The following is a 21,720-nucleotide window of genomic DNA, read 5'->3' as shown; positions in this document are numbered from 1 at the left end:
TATGCATACACAGTGGCTCTGTTGGGACTGTAGTTAAATATACTGTATCCCATGCAGTGGAATATCATGCAGTTAAAAAGAACGTGACAGCTCTTTCTCTACAGACATAGAGCAGTCTTATATATAATAAGTGAAAAAACACAAAACACATGCCTCTACATTTGTATAGAATATCTCTGGGAGGCAGCCAATAAATAGATAGTAGTGATTACCTCTGAGGAGAACTGAAAGACGGGGGGAGAATTTTAAGAGGGAGAATTACTTTTTTCATTGTTTACTATTTGAATCTTTGAATTTTGTCACGTTATATTACCCATTCAAAAAACAAGCGTAGGGCTTCCCTGGTGGCGCAGTGGTTGAGAATCTGCCTGCCAATGCAGGGGACACGGGTTCGAGCCCTGGTCTGGGAGGATCCCACATGCCACGGAGCAACTAGGCCCGTGAGCCACAATTACTGAGCCTGCGCATCTGGAGCCTGTGCTCCGCAACAAGAGAGGCCACGATAGTGAGAGGCCCGCGCACCGCGATGAAGAGTGGCCCCCGCTTGCCACAACTAGAGAAAGCCCTCGTACAGAAACGAAGACCCAACACAGCCATAAATAAATAAATAAATAAATAAATAAATAAATATTAAAAAAAAAAAAAAACAAGCGTAGAATTAAAAGATAAAGGAAGACAGGGAAAAGGATATGAACAGACAGTTCACAGAAGAGAAAATATAAATAATGCTTAAACATGAAAAATATATAACCTGAATACTGTTATATAATTTCTCACTTACTAAGAAATAGCAAAAAACTTTGATAATGTTTAGAGTATTGGGAACTAGATCCCATACATTGTAATATACAGATTTTCATATACTTTGACCCACCAAGCAGCACTTATAAACACCTTATTCCAGTCAGTGTGCCTGGTGGTCCTGCGGGCATGTCTCTTGCTTCAGTAGTGTCTGGCTGGAATAGACCCCGGGACGCCCCTTCATCCAGCCTCTGACCACGCTCCAGCCTTTTTTCCAGTCCCAACCTTCAGAACCATCCTCTCAGCCATCCGCTGTCTCTGAGACCAGCCAACATCGTCCTTACTGCCAGTCAACCGAGAACTCCCAGACTGGTCAGAATTATTCCACCAAGGTGGAGGCCTCTGTCAGTCGCCTGGTCAGCCTGCCTCTGCGGGCCTCCTACACATACCACTCTCTGAGCGTCCATTTCCACCATGGTCATGTGGCTCTGGAGAGTGTGGGCCACTTCTTCCGAGTCTCCTGAAGATGCAAAACCAGTGCAGTGGCTGTATCCTCTTCCAGGGTAAACTGTCCCAAGATGAGTGGGGTAAAACCCTGGATGCCATGGAAGCCACCATGGTTGTGGAGAAGAGCCTGAACCAGGCCCTTTTGGATCTTCATACCCTGATTCTGCCTGTGCAGACCCCCATCTCTGTGACGTCCTGAAGAATCACTTCATAGATGAGGAAGTGAAACTCATCAAGAAGATGGGCCACCACCTGACAGACTGGCTGGTGTTAGGCTGGGCTGGGCGAGTATATCTTTGAGGGGGTCACCCTCAACTCAAGAAGGGCTAGGAGCCTCCAGCCCAGCTGCCTTTGAAGGGCCCCTCTGTTATCCCCCTGTGTCAGGGCTTCTGCCTGAGCCTCTCCCTGCAGCCACTAGGCAGCTTTTTAACCACGCTGGAGCCCTCTCCCAAGCCATGGACCCAATGGAAACAAAGCTTTTGCAGGAAAAAAGACCTTGGTCTGTAGATATACTAGCACATGTAGAATCAATTTGTGTGTAAGGATATTTATTGTAGCATTGTTTATAATAGCAAAAGATTTGTAACATTTAAATGTTTAGCAGCAGGGACTCTTCAAATTACATATAGTACATGCAGTGTATAAAGCTGTTACTAGGCAGCTTTGTATAAAGTTTTATGAAAATACCTCCAAGATAGTTCGCTAAGTGGCAAAGCAAGGTGCTGAGCCTTGCTAATAATATGCTACCATGTGTAGTCAGAAGCAATGTATTTAATTACATAGCCCATCTCTAGAAGGATGTATACGAAACTGGGAACACTGTGTTCAAGACTGAGTCTGGATAGATGGCAGACAGGTGTGGAAAACTTACTTTTCATGTATACACTTTTATACCTTTTGAATTGTTACATCATTCAAAATTACTGCATCTATCACCTATTTAAAAAGTAAATTTAAATAACAGTAGTCCTCCCTTATCCATGGGGGATACGTTCCAAGACCCCCAGTGGATGCCTGAAACCATGGGCAGTACCAAACCCTATATATACTATGTTTTTCCTATACATACATATCTATGATAAAGTTTAATTTATAAATTAGGCACAGTAAGAGATGAACAACAAAAACAAAATAGAACAATTATAATAGTATACTATAAAAAAAGTTATATAAATGTGATCTCTGTCTCAAAATACCTTGTTGTACTGTATTCACCTTTGTCGTAGTGATATGAGGTGATGAAGTGAGGTGAAAAACGTAGGCGTTGTGATGAAGTGTTAAGCTTTTCCCTTTGCACTTGAAGGACATACTTAAGGGCTTTTCTTCGGCATATCTGACTTGCCAGCATCACTGCTCTTGCTCTTTGGGGCCATTATGAAATAAAATAAGGGTTACTTGACTAGAAGCACTGTGATACCATGGCAATCAAGCTGACAACCAAGATGGCTACTAAATGACTAATGGGCAGGATACGCTGGACAAAGGGATGGTTCACTTCCTGGGTAGGACAGAATGGGACAGCAAGAGATTCCATAGTGCTACTCAGAATGGTGTACAATTTAAAACTTATGAATTGTTTATTTCTGGAGTTTTCCATTTAATATTTTCAGACTGCACTTGACCATGGGTAACTGAAATGAAAGAAAGCAAAACTGCAGATGAGGGAGGCTACTGTGTACCGTTTGGTGGTTTCCCATCACACTTAAAGTACAATCCTAATTTTCTGTTGTTGTTTTTTTTACTAAGACCTTCCAGGTCCTATACAAGTTGGCTTCTGCCGACCTTTCCAAACATATCATTTTAGCCCTGGCTTAACTTTATTTCAGTCTTGTTCTTGTTGATGTTCCTAAAGCATGTCACACTCTTTCCCACTTCAGGTCTTTTGCACCTCAGTGCCTCTGCCTGTATTCCTCTGACCTCAGGCATTGCGTGGCATGCTCTTTTGAATATTCATAAGGTCGTTGCTCAAATGTTTACTCCAGAATTACCTCTCCTTCACTCTGTCACTCTCCATTCCCTATCCTGCTTTATTTCTTTCATAGCAGTTATCACGACCTGGAATTATACATTATGTATTTGTTTTACTTGTTTATATTCTGTGTCTCCCTCTAGAAGGTAAGGCCCATAAGCGCAGGACTTTGTCTTGTTTTCTGCTGTATGCCCAGGTCTAAGGACAGTGCCTGGCTTGTAGTAAACGTTCAGTAAATGTTTACTGAATGAAAGAACATGTTTTAAATACATTCTCCCACTCTGTTGTTTATCCTTCAACCTTAAAGACCTTTGTTTGCAAAAGTTAAAATTTCAAGGTAGTCAGTTGTATCAACCTTTTCTACTTTATTTTGAACTCTTTTGTGTTTTATTTAAGAATACTTCCTCTGAGTTCTGGTTATTTGAAAATTCTCCATTGATTTTAAAGTTTTATTTTTTTCATGTTGAGGTCTTTAATCGATATGGAATATTTTTTCGCATATGGTCTGAAGTTGGATCTAAGTGTTATGAATAGCCAATTGTCCTAATCAGCAGATTGTTTTCTTTGTTTTGATTGTACTTATTATCGGCAGAGTATTTTTTTAAATCAATAAATGGTACTGATACTGATTGAAGAATTAGGAATTAGTATATATTTTCCAAAGCAACTTTCTTGTACCACTCTTTTAGAGAATTATATTTCTCTTGATATATGTCACCTTTCAAGTGATAGCAATTGTAGTCAGTGAGAAGGTACTAAAAAAAATCTCTCTGGTTTCTGGATTTTTTTAACTAGGGAAGTACACAGACAGATGCCATGAAACTTCTGTCTTCCCAGTCTTTGAAGCTTTTAAAGAACAAAGCATTATTGTGCAAACCCGTCACACAGACCAAGGCCACCTCTTGCAAACCACATACACAACACAAGGAATGTCAGACAGGTATGTGTTGTTGTGCTTTCCACATGTAGTAAGTTTGTTTTCTGTTTTGTGTGCTTGTTTTTGATTTTTTAAGAAAGGAAAAGAAAGTCATTGACAATTTCTTAAATGTGAAAACAATTCTTGGATCACATACTTTGAACATCTAATTTATTCCTTTTGTATTGTCATTAACACTAATAACTACTAAATCGAATCCATATGCACGCAAAGCATTATGTGTAGAGTGGACAAGCATCTTCTGTACATGTGCACTGCTTTTCTATTGTACAGACAGGCTATTATAATAATTACCAAGATACGAATTTAGTTAAAAGTATTAGTGATTTAACCTTGGTTCTTTTTTTAAACACTGAATTGACTGACTAAGAGTATAACTATATGTCTGAGGTGTTGGTGATTAGGAAAATTATTTGAATTCATACTTGAAAATATTGTACACTCTTGCCCCAATCCATGTTAACTGCTTTTAATCCCACTTCCCTTATGTTTTCAGTTACTTTTATAGCCTACTCTGCCCAAAACATTTTTTGATTTTTGTTTTTTATGATACTTTTACTTCACAGAATATATTTAAAAGCTTAGTCTGGGGACTTCCCTGGTGGTTCAGTGGTTAAGACTCTCCGCTTCTAGTGCAGGGGGTGCGGGTTCGTTCCCTGGTTGGGGAACTGAGATCCCACATGCTGTGTGGCGCAGCCAAAAAATGAAAGTAAAAGCTTAGTCTGTCAACAGCTGACCATGAGTTTTTATGTAGGATGCCTTTCTTTTAGTAGGAGTCAAGGAGAATTCTGTTTTCCTTCCTCAGTAAATTTGATTGTTTTATATTCCTGTTAAAATGATACACTCTTTGTTTACATGAATTATTAAATACACATTCACATGTGGAAAGTAGTAAGGGATCTTTGGACAGCTATGTATGTGGGTATGTGTGTGCTTATACATTTTTGAATTTCTAGATTAAGTATTAGGATGTTTTCTGTACACTGTTGTAAACTACTTTTTCACTTGACATTGCACGAAAACATCATTCCACATCAACATAAATTTAAATATACGTTGAGATTCTTAATGGATGCATAGATTCCAATGTATATAACGTATGGATGTATATAATGTATATCCATCCTCCTAAGGTTGACATTAGCTTGCTTCTAGTTTTTTAATATTATAAACAGTATTGAGTTAAGCTGTGTAAATGGATCTTTCTCCACTTGTTTAATTATGTCCTTAGGATAAATCCTAAGTAATGGAATTACTGATTCAAAAGCTCTCATAGAATTTTAAGGCTTAGATTTTGATATGTATTGCAAAATTGCCCTCCTGCAAAGTTATATGAATTTATGATCCAATCAGCAATGTTTGAGAGCATCCATTTCTCTACACCTTCACTGACACTGGGTATTAAAACCAATAATTAACCCCCTTCCCCTCAACTTTAATTTTGAAAAATTCAAAATTTAGAAATATTGAAAATACAGCACAATGAACACCCTTAGATGAATATACATAATGAATATATATACCCTTCATCTAGATTCACCAAATGTTAACTTTTTGCCAAATTTTTTTCTCCTCTCACTTTTTTTCCCCATCTTTTAAAAAGTAAAATAGTATATTCTTTTTTTGGTGTTAATTAATTAATTAATTTTTGGCTGCGTTGGGTCTTTGTTGCTGCACACAGGCTTTCTCTAGTTGCGGTGAGTGTGGGCTACTGTTCATTGTGGTGCGTGGGCTTCTTATTGCGGTGGCTTCTCTTGTTGCGGAGCACGGGCTCTAGGTGCGCGGGCTTAAGTAGTTGTGGCACGCAGGCTTTGTAGTTGTGGCTTGGGGGCTCTAGAGTGCAGGCTCAGTAGTTGTGGCTCACGGGCTTAGTTGCTCTGCAGCATGTGGGATCCTCCCGGACCAGGGCTTAAACCCATGTCCCCTGCATTGGCAGGCGGATTCTTAACCACTGAGCCACCAGGGAAGTCCCTAAAATAGTTTACTCTTAACTTGGTGTATTCTGTGTACATCAGCCCTAATTCCACTAATCTACTGAATACATGGCATTGCTAGGACACATACCACTGCCTACAGTTTTACTACAGTCAGTGACCAAGCTTTGGGCAAAGAGAAATTCAGTGTTTTATTTTTTTGTTTTTTTAAAATATTTATTTATTTATTTAGGCTGCACCGGGTCTTAGTCTTCGTTGCGGTATGCGGGATCTTTTAGTTGCGGCATGTGGGCTCATAGTTGTGGCATGCGGGCTTCTTAGTTGCGACACGCGGACTCTTAGTTGTTGCCTGCAGCCTTCTTAGTTGCCTCATGTGGACTCTTAGTTGCGGCATGCATGCGGGATCTAGTTCCCTGACCAGGGATCGAACTCTGGTCCCCTACATTGGGAGTGTGGAGTCTTACCCACTGGAGCACTAGGGAAGTCCCGAGAAATTCAGTTTTTAATGGCATCATGGAAGTATTATGGTTTGTGTTTAAACCTTAATTAGTGTATGCTTTTGACAAATATAAATAGTAACAAAATATAAAATTTAAATACGTGGGGTAAAAACATAAAGAACATTGCTTATTTGTTCTTGAAAATAACAGTGATTCAAATATTTCATTCAGATTTATCTATGCCTAACGAGAAAAATGATGCGGAACTTGATTCTCCACCTGCAAAGAAAAAAAGAATAGGTTTTTTCCAGACTTACGATGTGGAATATTTAAAAGTTGGTTTTATTATCTGTCCGGGATCAAAAGAAAGTTCACCAAGGCCACAGTGTGTCATCTGTGGAGAAATTTTATCCAGTGAAAACATGAAGCCAGCAAATCTTTCTCATCATTTGAAGACAAAGCATTCAGAATTAGAAAACAAACCAGTAGATTTTTTTGAAGAAAAATCTCTTGAAATGGAATGTCAAAACAGTGCTTTAAAAAAGTGTTTACTAGTTGAAAAGTCACTTGTGAAAGCTTCTTATTTAATTGCTTTCCAAATTGCTGCCAGCAAAAAGCCATTTTCCATTGCTGAAGAAGTAATTAAACCATATTTAGTAGAAATGTGTTCAGAAGTTTTGGGTTCCAGTGCTGGAGACAAAATGAAAACCATTCCTCTTTCTAATAGTACAATTGGACACAGGATTGATGAACTGTCTGCAGACATTGAAGATCAGCTGATTCAAAAAGTCAGAGAGTCAAAGTGGTTTGCCCTTCAGATAGATGAGTCACCAGAAATCTCAAATACCACCCTTCTTTTGTGCTATATTCGTTTCATTGATTATGGTTGTAGTGATATAAAAGAAGAATTATTATGTTGCATTGAAATGCCTTCTCAAATGACTGGTTTTGAAATATTTGAACTAATAAATAAATATATTGATAGTAAATCTCTGAACTGGAAGCATTGTGTTGGTCTCTGTACAGATGGGGCTGCAAGCATGACTGGTAGGTGTTCTGGTTTAAGGGCAAAAATTCAAGAAGTTGCCATGAATACAGTGGCATTTACACATTGTTTTATTCACCGTGAACATTTAGCAGCAGCAAAGTTGTCTCCGTGCTTACATGAAATTCTTTTGCAGTCAGCACAAATTTTAAGTTTTATAAAGAGCAATGCGTTGAATTCACGAATGTTAACAATTTTGTGTGAAGAGATGGGGTCTGAGCACGTGAATTTACCACTTCATGCTGAAGTACGTTGGATATCAAGAGGGAGAATTTTAACAAGATTATTTGAATTACGACATGAAATTGAAATATTTTTAAATCAAAACCATTCAGATTTGGCCAAGTATTTTTTTGATGAGGAATGGGTTGCAAAGCTGGCCTACTTATCAGATATTTTTTCACTTATAAATGAACTAAATTTAAGTCTCCAAGGATCTATGACTACTCTCTTCAATTTGTATAATAAAATCGATATGCTTAAGAAAAAGTTAAAAATGTGGTTGAAGCGCATGCAAGAGAATGATTATGACATGTTCCCTTCATTTTCTGAATTCTCAAACTCATCAGGCTTAAATATGAGCAGTATTGCAAGCATTATTTTTGAGCACCTGGAAGGACTTTCTCAAATGCTCAATGACTGTTACCCACCAGAAGAAGACTTGTGTTCAGGAAATTTGTGGATAATTAATCCTTTTATGAATCACCAAAATAGTAATCTCACGGACTTCGAAGAAGAAAAACTAGCACAGTTATCGTCAGATTTAGGATTACAATCAGTATTTAAATCAATGTCTGTAACTCAGTTTTGGATAAATGCAAAGGCAAGTTACCCAGAACTCCATGAAAAGGCACTGAAATTTTTATTGCCTTTTTCAACTATTTATTTATGTGATGCTACATTTTCAGCTTTGACTGAGTCAAAACAAAGAAATCTGTTGGTTTCTGGCCCTGCCCTACGACTTGCAGTCACATCTTTAATTCCGAGGATAGAAAAATTAGTAAAGGAGAAAGAATAGTAATGTGCATATTGCTTATTATCAAAGTCTATAATTTTGTGTTAAATTTTGTATGAGATAAGTATCCTAAAATATAAATTCCTAATGTGGATGTGTGTTCTCGGTGATTAAATAAGTGTTTTAATAATTTTTCTCTTTTCATTGAGGAATTTAATAATTACGCATTTATACATAATTATATATAATTTTAATAGTCCAAGGTAGAGAACTTAGCTATTTTATTGACTGATCAGATAATTTGGATTAGTGACAAAGATGTAGGTAATGAAAGGCCCAGTTTATAATGTAATAGCTAGCACACCTGGATGTTGAAACTGCTTGGTCTTTAGAAGCACATAGGACATTTCAGTCTTCAGCCTGCTGGCTATCTACCCAGCAGGTTGTGGGTAGGTAGAAAACAAAGATCCAAGCAGCTCGGCTATCAGGAAGTGGAAGCAGCAGGAGAGTTTTAGACCCCTGTTACGGGCCTCTCTGGCTCTCTAGACCAGGGCTTGGCAAACCTTTTTCATAAAAGGCCAGGGCTTGGCAAACCTTTTTCGTAAAAGGCTGGGTAATGAATATTTTAGGCTTCGCAGGCTATAAGGTGGGAACTACTCAATTCTGCTGTTGCAGCACAAAAGCGGTAGACAATACGCAAAGTGTGGTTCAGTAAACCACAGTTTATGAACTTATTTATGAACACTGAAACATGAATTTCATATAATTTTCATGCGTCATGAAAGCTGCCTTAAAAATTTTATTAAAAAATGTAAACAAACAAACATTGTTAGCTGAGGGAGGGGAAGGGAGTAAAACCAGAGCGCTTTCTGAATTTGTCATAGTTTTCTCATCCAGGTCTAGATAGATTTCCAGGTAAAAGCAGATGGGCCAGGAGTGGCCTGTAGGGTGTTTGTTCAGTGAAAGCCTCTCTACCCATGGCTGTAAGAATCTGAATTTTCAAACACCTTTCACATTTTAATTTCAGCTGAGAGATATTAGAGGGAAAATATATTTCAGGCAATGATAGAAAAGAATTTATTTAAAAATTACTAGTTATTGATTTATTCTTAATAATTTCATAAATTTACTAATTTACAAATAATTCTGAGCTCTTAACATGTGCCAGACATGTTAGGCCTCCTATAGGCTCAGAACTGATACGGGATTATCCCCATTTACAGATGCAGACGCTACTGAGGCCCGCAGAGGTTAGGTGACAGCTCAGATCGCCAAGCTAGTGTGGCAAGGGCAGGAGCGACTCCCTCCTCCCCTACCCCCCACCCCCACCCCCACCCCCTCCCCCTCCCCCCTCCCCCCTTCCCCCTCCCCCCTCCCCCCGCCGCGCAACGTCTTTTGACCATAACAGAGCTCTTCTGCACGTCACGTCCATATACCCATGTTTGATTTTACTCTGTCCATATTAGCTGGGAGACTCCCTGAATTCGGAGGGGCCCTTTTAGTTAAGATCAAGTGGGCCTCAGTGTCCCCATCTGTGAGATGGGGCTGCCCTGTCCAAGCGCCATCTCCTCCCTCAGCCCGTGCTGGCCCAAAAGAGGGCGGCAAGCCCCTAGGGGGCGAGGAGCGGCGGCTCTGGCGCAGGTCTTCCGGCCGCCCCGGGAGGGAGGAAACGGACGGGCGGCAGGGGGCGGGTTTTCGGCGGGGCCCACCCTGGGGCGGGCGCGTCCCGGAGGCCTGCGCGGCCATGGCGCTCCCGCTCGCCGCTCTGCGCGTACTGTTGGGCGGCTTCTTCGCGCTCACGGGGGCGGCCAAGCTCTCGGAGCAGATCTCGGCTCCGGTGTCTGAGCAGATGGTGAGCGGCGCGGGGTGGGCGGCGGGCGGTTGGGCGGGGGACTAGCCACACGGCGGCGGGGGCTGCGACCCCGGCTGTTACCCAGGTGCCCGGCCGGCCCTCGCCCCGCCCGCCCGCGCTCCGCGGACCCAACTGTCTTCGGGCCAGACGGCGCTAGAGCCGGGGGGAGCACCTGGACAGCTCCCTAGACGTGGGCCCCTGCCTCGGGAGTTCCTCCGAGTTCTCTGGATTTTCCCTGGAAGGGGACGGTCACACTCCCTTCCATTCGGGCATTTTTGGCCCCAGGCAAATCTAGAGCCGAGGAGGAATGCTCTGGGACCCTTGGGGAGGGAGAGGGACCGAGCTCCCTTTCTGCCCTCCTTCCTTTGCTTGAGTTCTTGGGGGGTTCTTGGGGGGTTCATGAGGCAGGGGTTTATTAATCCCAGCTTGTCAGGGTAGGAAACCTGCCCTGAAGGTGAAGTGTATCTGCTAAAGGTTACACAGCTAGTCAAGAAGCAGGACCCAAACTTTAGACACTCTCCTAACTTAGAATCCAGAGAGCCCTTCCCGGAGCCTGAGAGGGAGGCCTAGAAGTCGCCCTTCGACTTCCTGTCTAGTTCCAGACTCTCTGGAAAGTTGTCATGTCCTTCTAGACACCAATCTGCCCAGTCCCTCAAATAAGCCAGACTTCTAGATGTCTGCTAGTTTCCTTCTCCCAGGCCTGGCTTAGGGTGGTGGGTTGTTTGGGGAAGTACATCCTCAGAACCAGACAGCTTAGAGTTTCTTCCTTAGAGCACTGAGTAGGGGAGGTAGAGCTGAGGTGGGAGAGCCAGCAAAGGTAGCCAACCTAAGGGTCCAGGTGAAGTTGTCATGTGGCCCAGGACAGAGCTTGACTTAGCAAGCGAGGTGAGTCACTCACTTTGACCCCCTCAACTCCCCTTCTATCTACTGCAATGAGATCCAGGTCCCAGCATATGATATTGAGTAGAATCTGTTTAATGAACAAGAATCTCCCCTTCCATTCCCTTCCTCCTCACCAAATATTCCCTGCATAGTAGCCTGAAGAGAAACCAGGCCAAACAGAAAGAAAGAGAAGTGGCAGGGTTCCCAAGGCCTTGGCACTAGATGAGAAAGCCCAAGCCTAGCTTCCTCTTCCTGGAATTTGGGGCTGGGTTGTAATCTGGTGAGAAAATCAGTCCATCTCTGTACCACCATCCCACCCTTCTTGGAGCGTAAAGCCTGTTTTCTGATTCCAAAGCTCAGCCCCCCAGGGAGGCCCTCTCCTTTCCAGGCTGGCTGACCTTAGCCCTGGACCTGGCCTAGAGTAGTATCTCCTTTGCTGGGGGAGTTGAGGGCACTGGCACAGAATGCCCCTGTGGAGCATCTGGGCAGTGGATCCTTGGTGACTATGGCTGACAGGCATTCCCTGCCGCCCCTAGAAAGCCCTGTTCGTGCAGTTCGCTGAGGTGTTTCCGCTGAAGGTGTTCGGCTACCAGCCAGATCCCATGAGCTACCAAGTGGCTGTGGGCTGGCTGGAACTGCTAGCTGGGTTGCTGCTGGTCCTGGGCCCACCGATGCTGCAAGAGATCAGCAACTTGCTTTTGACACTGCTCATGATGGGTAAGGGGGGTGCAACTGGGCTGGTGAAGTGGGGACTTATAGGCGAGGGTGATAGCAAAAAATCTGGCTGTTCTCATTACTTTTGCCACTCTTTTCCTCTGGAACCAGAAGCATTTCCTGCTCTTTTGCAGTTTCCCTGGTCTTCAGACTAGGATAGGTGCTTTTTAAACTTAATATACTATAACACTCTTCTATGTCAGGTATACCTTCTATGTCATCAATTCTATTGGCTGCATGGTATTTCCATTATAAGGATATATTGTAACCTAAAAGCCCCTACCCCTTTCTCATCACCCCTACCCTGAGATGAGGGAATGGAGTAGCAGCCGCCACTGGACCCATGTGTCTGGCAGGTGGAAAGAGAGAGCAAGGAAGCCAGGCCCCCTGACCAGAAAGGCAGAGGATTTCCCTGTGGCAGGCATTCCTAGAGGGCCCCCTCTTAGTGGCTCTGCCCACAGGAACTGCTGATGTACAAAGACAGCTGCTGCTTCAAAGGCCAGACATCTTCAGGCTCTTCTATATCCCCTGGCCATGTGTCACCATTGCTGCTGCCACTACCACCCTTCTTCCAGGCTTGCTTTCCATTTCCACAGCTTCCTTCATTTTCAGATCTTTCCCACTACCTCCACCACCAATCCCTGGGCCTTCTTCCCTCCACTAGGATTGAGAAAGGAGAAGGATCAGGGAGAACCTGTTCCAAAATGCCCACCTACTCACCTTGCCCTGTTTGGTTGGATTGTTCCTGTTTCTTGCCATCTGAAAGGGTCTACGTTAGTTCAAGAAACTTCTGATTTCTGGTTCTGCTCTCTCTGGGAGGTCAGATGGTGCAGCTAGTTTAGGGTGTGTGTGTTGGTGGGGGGCAGTGTTCAAGAGAGGGCTTAAGGTGGAGTGGGTCAGCCTTGGCTGGAGGGCCCTGAGCTCCTGGATCTCCTGAGCATTCCCAGGGAGCCTCAGGGACCTCATTTTCCATTCCAGGGGCTATCTTCACTTTGGTGTCTCTGAAAGAATCACTGAACACCTGCATCCCAGCCATCGTCTGCCTGGGGCTCCTGCTGCTGCTGGATATCTGCTAGCTCTTAGTCCAAACTAAAAAGATGTTCAGACACCCTAGGAAGAAGTCTCCAAGTGCATTCAAGGAATCCTGGGAGTAGAGTCTGTCTTGCCTCTTCATGCCATGTCACTGCCAAAGCAGGAACATGGTGGAACACAGAGTGTCACCTTGTTACCAGTACACCCAAGGTTGGCCAGTGTTGAAGTAGACATCTGGTCTACCTGGCCCTGCTTTCTCGGACATTTACTGCTCTTTTTTGAGGGGTACATGTTACACATTCTAGCATTCCTCATGTGAAAATAGAAAATAAATTTAAATCACCCAAACTTTTAATGCCCCCCAAATAACTACTTTCAATTCCTTTGTATAACTGTACCTCCCAGTTTTTTTCTGTGCCTTTATACAGATTTTTTTTAATGAAAATGAGATCCCATATATGACTTTATTACCCGCTTTTTAAACCTAATACCCTGTAATACCATTCTCTGTCTGTTTTACCTCATTGATGTTAATGGGTGCATAGTATTCCATTGTAAGGATGTACTGTAATGTATCTATACAAGCCCCCAATGAGAAACATTTGGATTATTCCCAATTTTTTAACTATTGTAAACCTCACAGTTAATCATCTCTGCATATTTATTTTCTTTCCCTAGAAGTGAGGGTGCTGATTCAAAAGGCATGCACGTTTTTAAGGTTTTTATTATATGCTTAGAATTTACACATCGAGTATGGCAGAGTATTGAGTATACCTGCTTCTGCCTGCTGAGCCACATGAAGTACTCCCCATTCTGTTTTTTCTTTTAAATTTTGTTTTTGGCTGCGTTGGGTCTTTGTTGCTGCGCGCGGGCTTTCTCTAGTTGTGGTGAGCGGAAGCTACTCTTTGTTGCGGTGCACGGGCTTCTCATTGCGGTGGCTTCTCGTTGCGGAGCACGGGCTCTAGGCGCGCGGGCTTCAGTAGTTGGAGCACACAGGCTCAGTAGTTGCGGCATGTGGGCCCTAGAGTGCACGGGCTCTAGGGCGCGTGGGCTTCAGTAGTTGTGGCATGGGGGCTCCGTAGTTGTGTCTCACAGGCTTAGTTGCTCTGCAGCATGTGGGATCTTCCTGGACCAGGGATTGAACCCGTGTCCCCTGCATTGGCAGGCAGATTCAGTGGTAACCACTGCGCCATCAGGGAAGTCCCTCCCATTCCTTTTTATCTCGTGCACTTTAGAGTTGTAAAGCTAACAAAGATGGACATTAAGTCATCATTTTACAGGACCTGAAACTGCTAGGGCAGTGCTCCTTGGACACCTAGATGGAGGCAGGGGACAGCTAACTCTAAGGCATGCTGCATGTTAAAGCAGTGCCAGAACCTGTGATGAATCCCAGAGGTCCTAGGGAGTCAGAAGGGTGTGTGAGAGAGACAATTCTCGAGGGCAAGTGACCATGTTAGGGTACCTACTATCACATCACCAACCATCTTCACCTCAGTGGGGGTCTTTTGGGAAGTGATGTACCTCCATAAGGGAAAATAGTGAAGAAAAAGAAATCATTTATTTATGCAAATACTCTAGCCACCAGCCTACAAATTGCTTTGGGGGTTAGGGAATGGCTTTTGGGAGCCCACAGGAGTGAAAGAAGTCTATGTATATTACTCCATTTCATCTTCACTATAGAAGGGTAATTTCTGCTCTGACACTGACAAGCTGGGAACCTCAGGTAAGCTGGCACTCTTAGGTCTTCTTGTGTCTGAAAGCACAGTGATGCAATCTCTCTATAGTTAAGTGTGTGTGTGTGTATACATATATATGTATATTAATACATATATATGTAGTAGTATATGTATACTACATGTACAGCGTGTCAAAATAAGGAAACTTTCTGTCACATAATAGGTCCAGAGATAACATAGTTTCAGTTTCTTTTTTAAAAAAATAAATTTATTTATTTTTCTCTGCGTTGGGTCTTCGTTGCTGTGCGCGGGCTTTCTCTAGTTGCAGCGAGCGGGGGCTACTCTTCGTTGCGGTGCGCGGACTTCTTATTGTGGTGGCTTCTCTTGTTGCGTAGCACGGGCTCTAGGCAAGTGGGCTTCAGTAGTTGTGGCTCGCGGGCTCTAGAGCGCAGGCTCAGTAGTTGTGCTGCTTTCAATTTATTGACTTCTGCCCTCAGGGTTACAAAATAGCTGAAGCAGCTCCAGACAACACATTTGCACATAATATCCAAAGGTGAAAAGAAAGAGGAAAGCTCTCTTAGAAGACCCCTAGGTTTCCCCTTGCATCCCACTGTACATAGTTATGTCACATTTCCGTCCTTAGACCAATCACTGGCAAGGAGAATGGAATTTCCAAGTTGGACTTAGACTAGTTAAGATTTACCCACACTGGTCAAGTGGTCAGCAAAGAAGAAGGGAGAGAGTAGATAGTGCCACTTATTAGCTTATTTGCAAATATGGATAATGATGGCAAATATTTTCATAGAGTTGCTGTGAAGATTTAGTGAGTTAAAGTGCTTACAATAGTGCCTGGTGCATGATAAGTGCTCAGTAAATGCTATTATTAAATAGTGTTTGTTATTAAATAGCAGTTCTACAGATGAGAAAATGGATTCAGAAAGCTTAAGTGTCTATGTGTCAGACCTGAGACTAGAATTAAGACCTGGTTGACTCCAGAACCCACACTTTGCACTGCACCAGCTGCCAAAGTCGGAAGTGGGCAGGTGTGGCACCCCTGCTCTTCAACTTGAAGGTAGTTGGGATGATCGGTCCAATGTAATTAAATCTCCATTGCTTCCCAGAATTGCCCCTCTGCATGAAAATTTTGAAGCCCTTGAAAGTAGAGCCTGGAAACCCTGGGATCCTGACCTCTTACCATCTCCACCCCTTCCAGGATTCCACAGCCAGCTTGTCTCCAACCAGGACTTCGAGTAAAACCTCACACAGCTGGCATTAGATTGAAGGCTCCTATTTACCAAGGCTTGGCCTGTAAGCTGATTTAGCAGCTACAGGGCCCTTCAAGCTTGGCTGTAGGGCCCACCCAGCAGCTGCAGGAAAGGCATGGTGCTGGGAGAGTAGGCTGGCCAGCTGGTATGGAGGAGCAGTTGGGATTGACAGCAGCAGGAGTATCTTCAGCTTTAGGTGTGCTGCCTCACCCCAAGGAGAAGCCAGGCCTTAGGAAACGGGCCCCCCAAACCACAGCCTAAGCCTTGGTCAGGTCGGCACAATGACATTCAGTTGCGAGGCCTTCCTTATACTTTGCTATCTCCCTCCCTGTGCCCCCTTGCCTTGCAATGACATTCCCTTCCCTTGGGGCCCTGGCTGCACCCCACAAACCCTGCTCACAGCTGCCACAGGTGGACTCCAGCCCTTCCAGCTGTTGAGCCCATTCTTCATGTCGTGTCCTGGGATTAGTCAGTTGATGGGAGGGCCTAGGATATGCGGGTGGCAGTGGATTCTGATCTGTCTCAGGCCCCCAGGCCCCCAGGAACCCAGAGAGATCTGCAGCAGCCAGAGCAGCAAGAGGTAAGAGAGGAGTGATCTGGTGGGAAGGCAGGGAGAGGTTCAGGGTGGGATAGTTAGGGGCCAGAGCCATGGTGGACAGAGCTGAGAGCGAGGGGCAGAAGGGAATACACTCACTCAGGGTCCCAGAAAGTATTGGAGCCTGAGAGATTCAAAGGTAGAAGTACAAATTTTGGTATTGGAGGAACCACGTTTTGGAACACCCTAGGGGTGTGACTATGTGCCACAAATAGGAACAGGACATTGGCTTGTGCACTTATCCCCCTTGGGGAGAGGGGGAATATGCCCAGATGTGTCTGTGCTGTTGTGTTTGGGGTGTCCGTGTCTCTAACGCTGTGTGTGTGCCTGTGTGAGTGTACACATTTATCTGTGTGCTGCCTAGAGGGGAAGGGAGCGTATCTCCCCAGTGTCAGCCAGTGCTCAGGGTTTTACTTATGTTTTCTCATAATCCCCCCAACAACGCTGTGAGGTAGGTATTTTAATCTCCATTTTACAGCAGAGAAGACAGGCTCAGTGAAGCTGAGTAATCTGCCCGAGGTCATATGGCAGATAAATGTGTGTATCTAGGATCTGCCTGATTCCCGGGCCTGTGCTCTTTTTGCTTTGCTGTCCAAAGTTTTAAATCAGACCCAGGACTTCTTTGTGGTCAAAAGGCAAGGGGGAAGGAAACAAGACTGGAAGGCCTGCGAGATGTGAAACCTTTTCAGCTCTGCCCAGGGTGCTCCAGGCAAGCCCCAGGAGAGGACCCTCACCAAGGTAAGTCCAAGGTCACTGTGCATGGGCCTGCCTCTGGGTCACTGCATCCTAAGACCATAACTCCATCCACGCCTCACTCTTCCCCCCTACTGATCTGGATGGCCCTGGAGCAGGGAGGCTTGGGTTTTTTCTGGGAAGGACCCTATATTCCAGCCTGGTTTCTCCGTAACTCCCTGTTGGCTCAGCCTTGCTTGGGCTTAATGCACATACCTGGGCCCCACAAATCAGAACCGTACACCATCTGTGAGGGGCACCTTCACCCTCCCAGTCACCAAGGTTGGAAATTTCCAAACTACCTGGGATTCCTGTCTCTTCCTCATTTCCCACATCTTGTCACCAAGCCCATTCTACTTGAGGTAACTCCGGAGCCCATCCCCTCCTCTCCATCCCCAGCTGGTGCTGGCTGAGCTCAGGCCTCAGGCCCTCGCCGGGCTTCCCACCATCACCGACTGAGGAAAAGAGGACGGGGGTTGGGTGGGGTTGGGTGGGGTTGGGTGGGGGAGGGCGGGATGGAGGGCTTCTTGTGTGGCTAACCTCCATGGTGACCTCTCTTCCTCTCGCTAGTCCCAGGTCCGAGATGAACAGTAGCGCTGGGGAGCTGGGTGTTGGTGCTGGCGGCCGCAGCCCCTGGGACGACCCTGCTGGCTTCATCATGGTGCCCGCAGCCTACGCCTTGGCTCCGGGCCTGGGGCTGCCGGCCAACGTGGCGGCCATGGCAGTGTTCGTCCGCCATGGCAGGCGCCTGGGCCAGGCCCTGCGTCTCCACCTGCTCAACCTGGCCCTGGCCGACGTGCTCTTCACGCTCACGCTGCTGCTGTGGCTCACCTACTACCTAGGCCCGACCCCCTGGCCCTTCCCGGAGGCTGCCTGCCGCTCGGCCGGGGCCACCTACTGCGTGTCCACCTACGCAGCACGGCCTCGCGGCGCTCACCAGCGTGTGCCGCTGCGGCTCGGTGCGCCCGCCCGGCCCTGCGCCGCTGGGGCCCTGCCCGCGCCACGTGCGCCGCCGCGGCTGGCCAGCCTGGCCTGCGCCGCACCCTCGCTGGCCGCCCCGCATGCGCTGCGCCCCAAGCCGGGCGGCGCCGCTCGCTGCCTGGAGCGCGGCTGGGCTAGCGCGGGCCTGGCCTACGCCACCGTGGCCTTCTTCCCCGCCGCCTTCCTGCTGGTGCTCGCGGCCTATGTGAGCTTGGCGCGGGCGCTCGCGGCGCCCTCGGGCCCGGGGCCGGCCCTGGCCCCAGCCGGTCCAAACCGGCACGCGGCCAGGACCATGGTGCTCGGGCACCTGTTGGTCTTTGCCCTCTGCCTGGCGCCCTACCACCTGCTGCTGGTGCCCTGGGTGGCCGGGCAGGAGGGCACCGTGGGCCACCTCCATGCTTGACGTCCTGCACACCCTCAGCCTGGCGCTGCTGAGTCTCAACAGCTGCCTGGACCCGCTCATCTACTGCTTCTCTGTGCGCTGCTTCTGCCAGGACTGCTGGGCGCTGAGCTGCCTCCCGGGGGTGGGGAGGTCCGGGGCGCATTTGGCCTCCTTGGTCTCCTCCCAGAGAGCCCCCTGGCCTGCTGCCTGCTTCACCCCTGCCACCCTCCCAGTGGCATCCTGGGTGGTGAAAGCTCTTTGCAAGGACCTAGACTCCAATCCTGACGCAGCCACATACTAGCCGCCTGTAGTTGTAGACCTCCGGGCTCTGTCAAAAGGGGAAAGAACATTCTTTGTAACCCGAATGTTTCCTAGACTTTGCCAGTGTTTGGATACAGGTAATATGCCACTGCTTTCAAAATCTCTGGGGATAAACCCCAAAGTCCTAAAAAGGGCCTACAAGGGCTGAGTGGCTCCTGCTTCTCTCTCAGCATCCTCTCATCCTCATTTTCCCTCTTCTCCTCTACCACATCTGCCCGTCTCCGTGGGTTGAGTCACCTTATCAGTCCCTGGAACAGACCAGTTTCCTCCTCTTCAAGGCCTTTGTAACTGACTGCCAGGAATGATGTCCCTCTGTCTCCTTTGCTAAGTTAATTCCTTTTCATTCTCACTTCCTCAAACGTACCTGTAGGGAAGCCTTTCTTGACCAGCACCACATACACCATTCCCTAGACTGGGTTAGATCCGGTTGCTCTTTTATAGGTCTTTCCACAATTCCAATCAGGCAATTAACTGGTTAGTTCTTCTTTTTTTTTCTGTTGTTCTTTCTGTATTTATGTCGATCCATAAGAAAGTGCCGTTTTTGTAGACCCCAAAGGGTTGAATACTGGCAGTTTTATTTTCATCCAGTTCAACTTAATAAATTCCATGTTTGTCTTACTGCTTGCTACTGTGCCTTGCACGTAGTAAGACCTCAGTATGTCAGATGAATGCGTGAAACCTGAATATCATTAGCTTAAAATGCTCAAGGACTCACTCCGACATTCTAGTCTCTGGTAGATTTTCCTCAAGTGTTTCTGGGATTCTCCAAGCTTGTATTACCAGATGCATTCTTGAACCAGTCCTGATGATTGCTTCCTTCTGCTGTTGCTGGTTACCTGCGACTCTGCCATCACCTCCACTGCCCCAAGAGTCCTGTGCCAAGACTTGGTGATAACCAAGCTGGAGATCCATCCTGCCATTAGCTGGGACAGGGATCGGCCAGACTCGCTGCCTTCCGCTTCAGCTGAGCCAGGACTCTGTCACTGGGTGCAAATCCCTGGCAATGGTTCTGGCCACCAGTGCTTTCCCTCCTCGTGCCTTGATGACTTAGCAGTTGGCTTCAAGTGGGGGAATGGAACCACTCCCTCTCCTCGGCCATGTTATTGGAGGCCCCATAGCAAGACTGCTTGGGTCTCAAGGAGTTAAGCTTAATGAGTGAGGGCAGCATGTTCATGTTGCCAAGTCAGCTGGGTCAGGAAGGGTTCACCAGTCAGCTACCATGTCTTACTGACCTCAGGTCCTATTGCTGAATTTGCCTTCTTATGGTAAATTTGAGAAATTTCTTCTTTAATTTTTGATACATTACCTTTCATTGGTCCCTTATTCCTTCTTTAAATGTTTTCTTTTACATTTAAAAAATAATACATGTTCATGAAAAGAAATTCAAAGCAGTAGAGAAAAATGCAAAATAAAAAATAAAGCTTCCCCCAGTGGTAACCACCATTCACAGTTTCTTGTTGTGTATATCTTTCCAGAGATTTTCTATTACAGTACAGATATAGGTATAGTCAATTTCCTTCAAAAATCCACAAATGGGATAGTGTTACAAGGCTCTTCTGCACTTTTCCTCATTTAATGTATCTTGTACATCTTTTTATATCAGCACGTATAGATGTACCTCATTCTTTTTAATAGATACAGAGTATTGATTTTACTCAATTGGTCCCCCTGTTGATGGGCATTTTTTTTTAACATCTTTATTGGAGTATAATTGCTTTACAATGGTGTATTAGTTTCTGCTGTATAACAAAGTGAATCAGCTATACATATACATATATTCCCATTTCTCCTCCCTCTTGCATCTCCCTCCCACCCTCCCTATCCCACCCCTTGGGCATTTGTTTTACTGTGATAAATAATGATGCAATGAGTGTCCCTGGCCACAAATCTTTGCATACTTGTAAATCTGTAGAATGAATTCCTGGCAGTGAAATTGCTGTGTCAAGGAGTATGTGTGTGCACTTAAATGGTTTAATTAAATCACCAAATTGCCTCCAAAAATGCAGCACCAATTACACACCCATCAACAGCTCGTAACAGTCCCTGTTTTATCACACCCTCACTAGGACTGGATATTGTCACCTGCCTCCATCTTGAATCTGGACTCCTGTCTGCATTTCAACTGTGAGCATGGTTAATTTGTTTCTTTTTCCTAGAAGGCTTCTCAGTCTCCTCCATATCTGAAACCTGCGGTGGGGCGGGGGGGGCGGGCAGAAATGGGAAGGGAAAGGGTATCACCTGAGACCTCATACTAGCCAAACCTTAGCCTGTCTTGCTTGCTAGAGGAATTAAACGAAAGCCCAAATACACATTGGTAGGTCCACAGTAATTGTCATCTCTCCTTCCTTGGGAATTAGGTTGGCTCATTCCATGCAACACTGACCATCATCTCAGGCCAAGGGCAGGAGGCAGCCTGGGCCCACGTCATGAATTCACTTGCTCTGATGGAATGAATTGCTTGGGCCCAGGGGCTGTGCAAAGCTGGGTCTCTGAGAAATGATCTCATGTCCACACTAGAGCCAGTTGAATCTCCTGAGGCCAATTTTGATTCTGTTCAAATAAAAAAATGATTCCCTGTGGCATCATCCATCCCCATGGTCTTGTACTATCTTGCTTTTGATGTAACTTTTCCCTTAATAGTCAGTTTCCTTTGGGAAATGTCTAACTTAGTCTTCTGTGTCTGACCTGAGGAAAAAGAACTTGAGAGTCGATTGCCTCTGGGAGCTCAGACACAGTGGAAGGAAGGCCTCTGTTTGGAGT

General features: G+C 45.5%; 2 protein-coding genes across 7 annotated transcripts in view; both read left to right on the top strand.

Moving 5' to 3' along the window:
- ZMYM6 (zinc finger MYM-type containing 6) overlaps nucleotides 1–8,690 on the top strand; it is a 46,452-nt gene extending 37,762 nt beyond the window's left edge. For all 4 annotated transcript variants that reach the window (XM_057555922.1, XM_007182492.2, XM_007182493.2 and 1 more), the window contains exons 15-16: nucleotides 4,013–4,157; nucleotides 6,760–8,690. In XM_057555922.1, the coding sequence (XP_057411905.1) occupies nucleotides 4,013–4,157; nucleotides 6,760–8,591 (1,977 nt within the window). In that variant the 3' untranslated portion in view covers nucleotides 8,592–8,690. The remainder of the gene's footprint in view (nucleotides 1–4,012; nucleotides 4,158–6,759) is intronic.
- Nucleotides 8,691–10,246: 1,556 nt separating this feature from the next.
- On the top strand, nucleotides 10,247–20,644 carry TMEM35B (transmembrane protein 35B). 3 transcript variants are annotated; one of them, XM_057532393.1, is made up of 4 exons: nucleotides 10,247–10,380; nucleotides 12,955–16,529; nucleotides 17,143–17,282; nucleotides 17,847–20,644. In XM_057532393.1, exon 4 carries the CDS (start codon nucleotides 17,860–17,862, stop codon nucleotides 18,658–18,660), a length of 801 nt encoding a protein of 266 aa, XP_057388376.1. In that variant the 5' UTR covers nucleotides 10,247–10,380; nucleotides 12,955–16,529; nucleotides 17,143–17,282; nucleotides 17,847–17,859; the 3' UTR covers nucleotides 18,661–20,644. The 3 variants fall into 3 exon arrangements, with proteins under 3 accessions (XP_057388376.1, XP_057388382.1, XP_057388380.1); XM_057532399.1 differs by lacking the exons at nucleotides 17,143–17,282; nucleotides 17,847–20,644 and adding an exon at nucleotides 11,799–11,979 and having other exon boundaries at nucleotides 10,248–10,380; nucleotides 12,955–13,660; XM_057532397.1 differs by lacking the exon at nucleotides 12,955–16,529 and having other exon boundaries at nucleotides 10,255–10,380.
- The last annotated feature ends 1,076 nt before the right edge of the window (nucleotides 20,645–21,720 follow it).

Source organism: Balaenoptera acutorostrata, chromosome 1, assembly GCF_949987535.1.
Source record: "Balaenoptera acutorostrata chromosome 1, mBalAcu1.1, whole genome shotgun sequence".
NCBI lineage: Eukaryota > Metazoa > Chordata > Mammalia > Artiodactyla > Balaenopteridae > Balaenoptera > Balaenoptera acutorostrata.
Note: the sequence above shows the minus strand (reverse complement) of the source record. Positions and strands in the feature narration are given on the sequence as shown.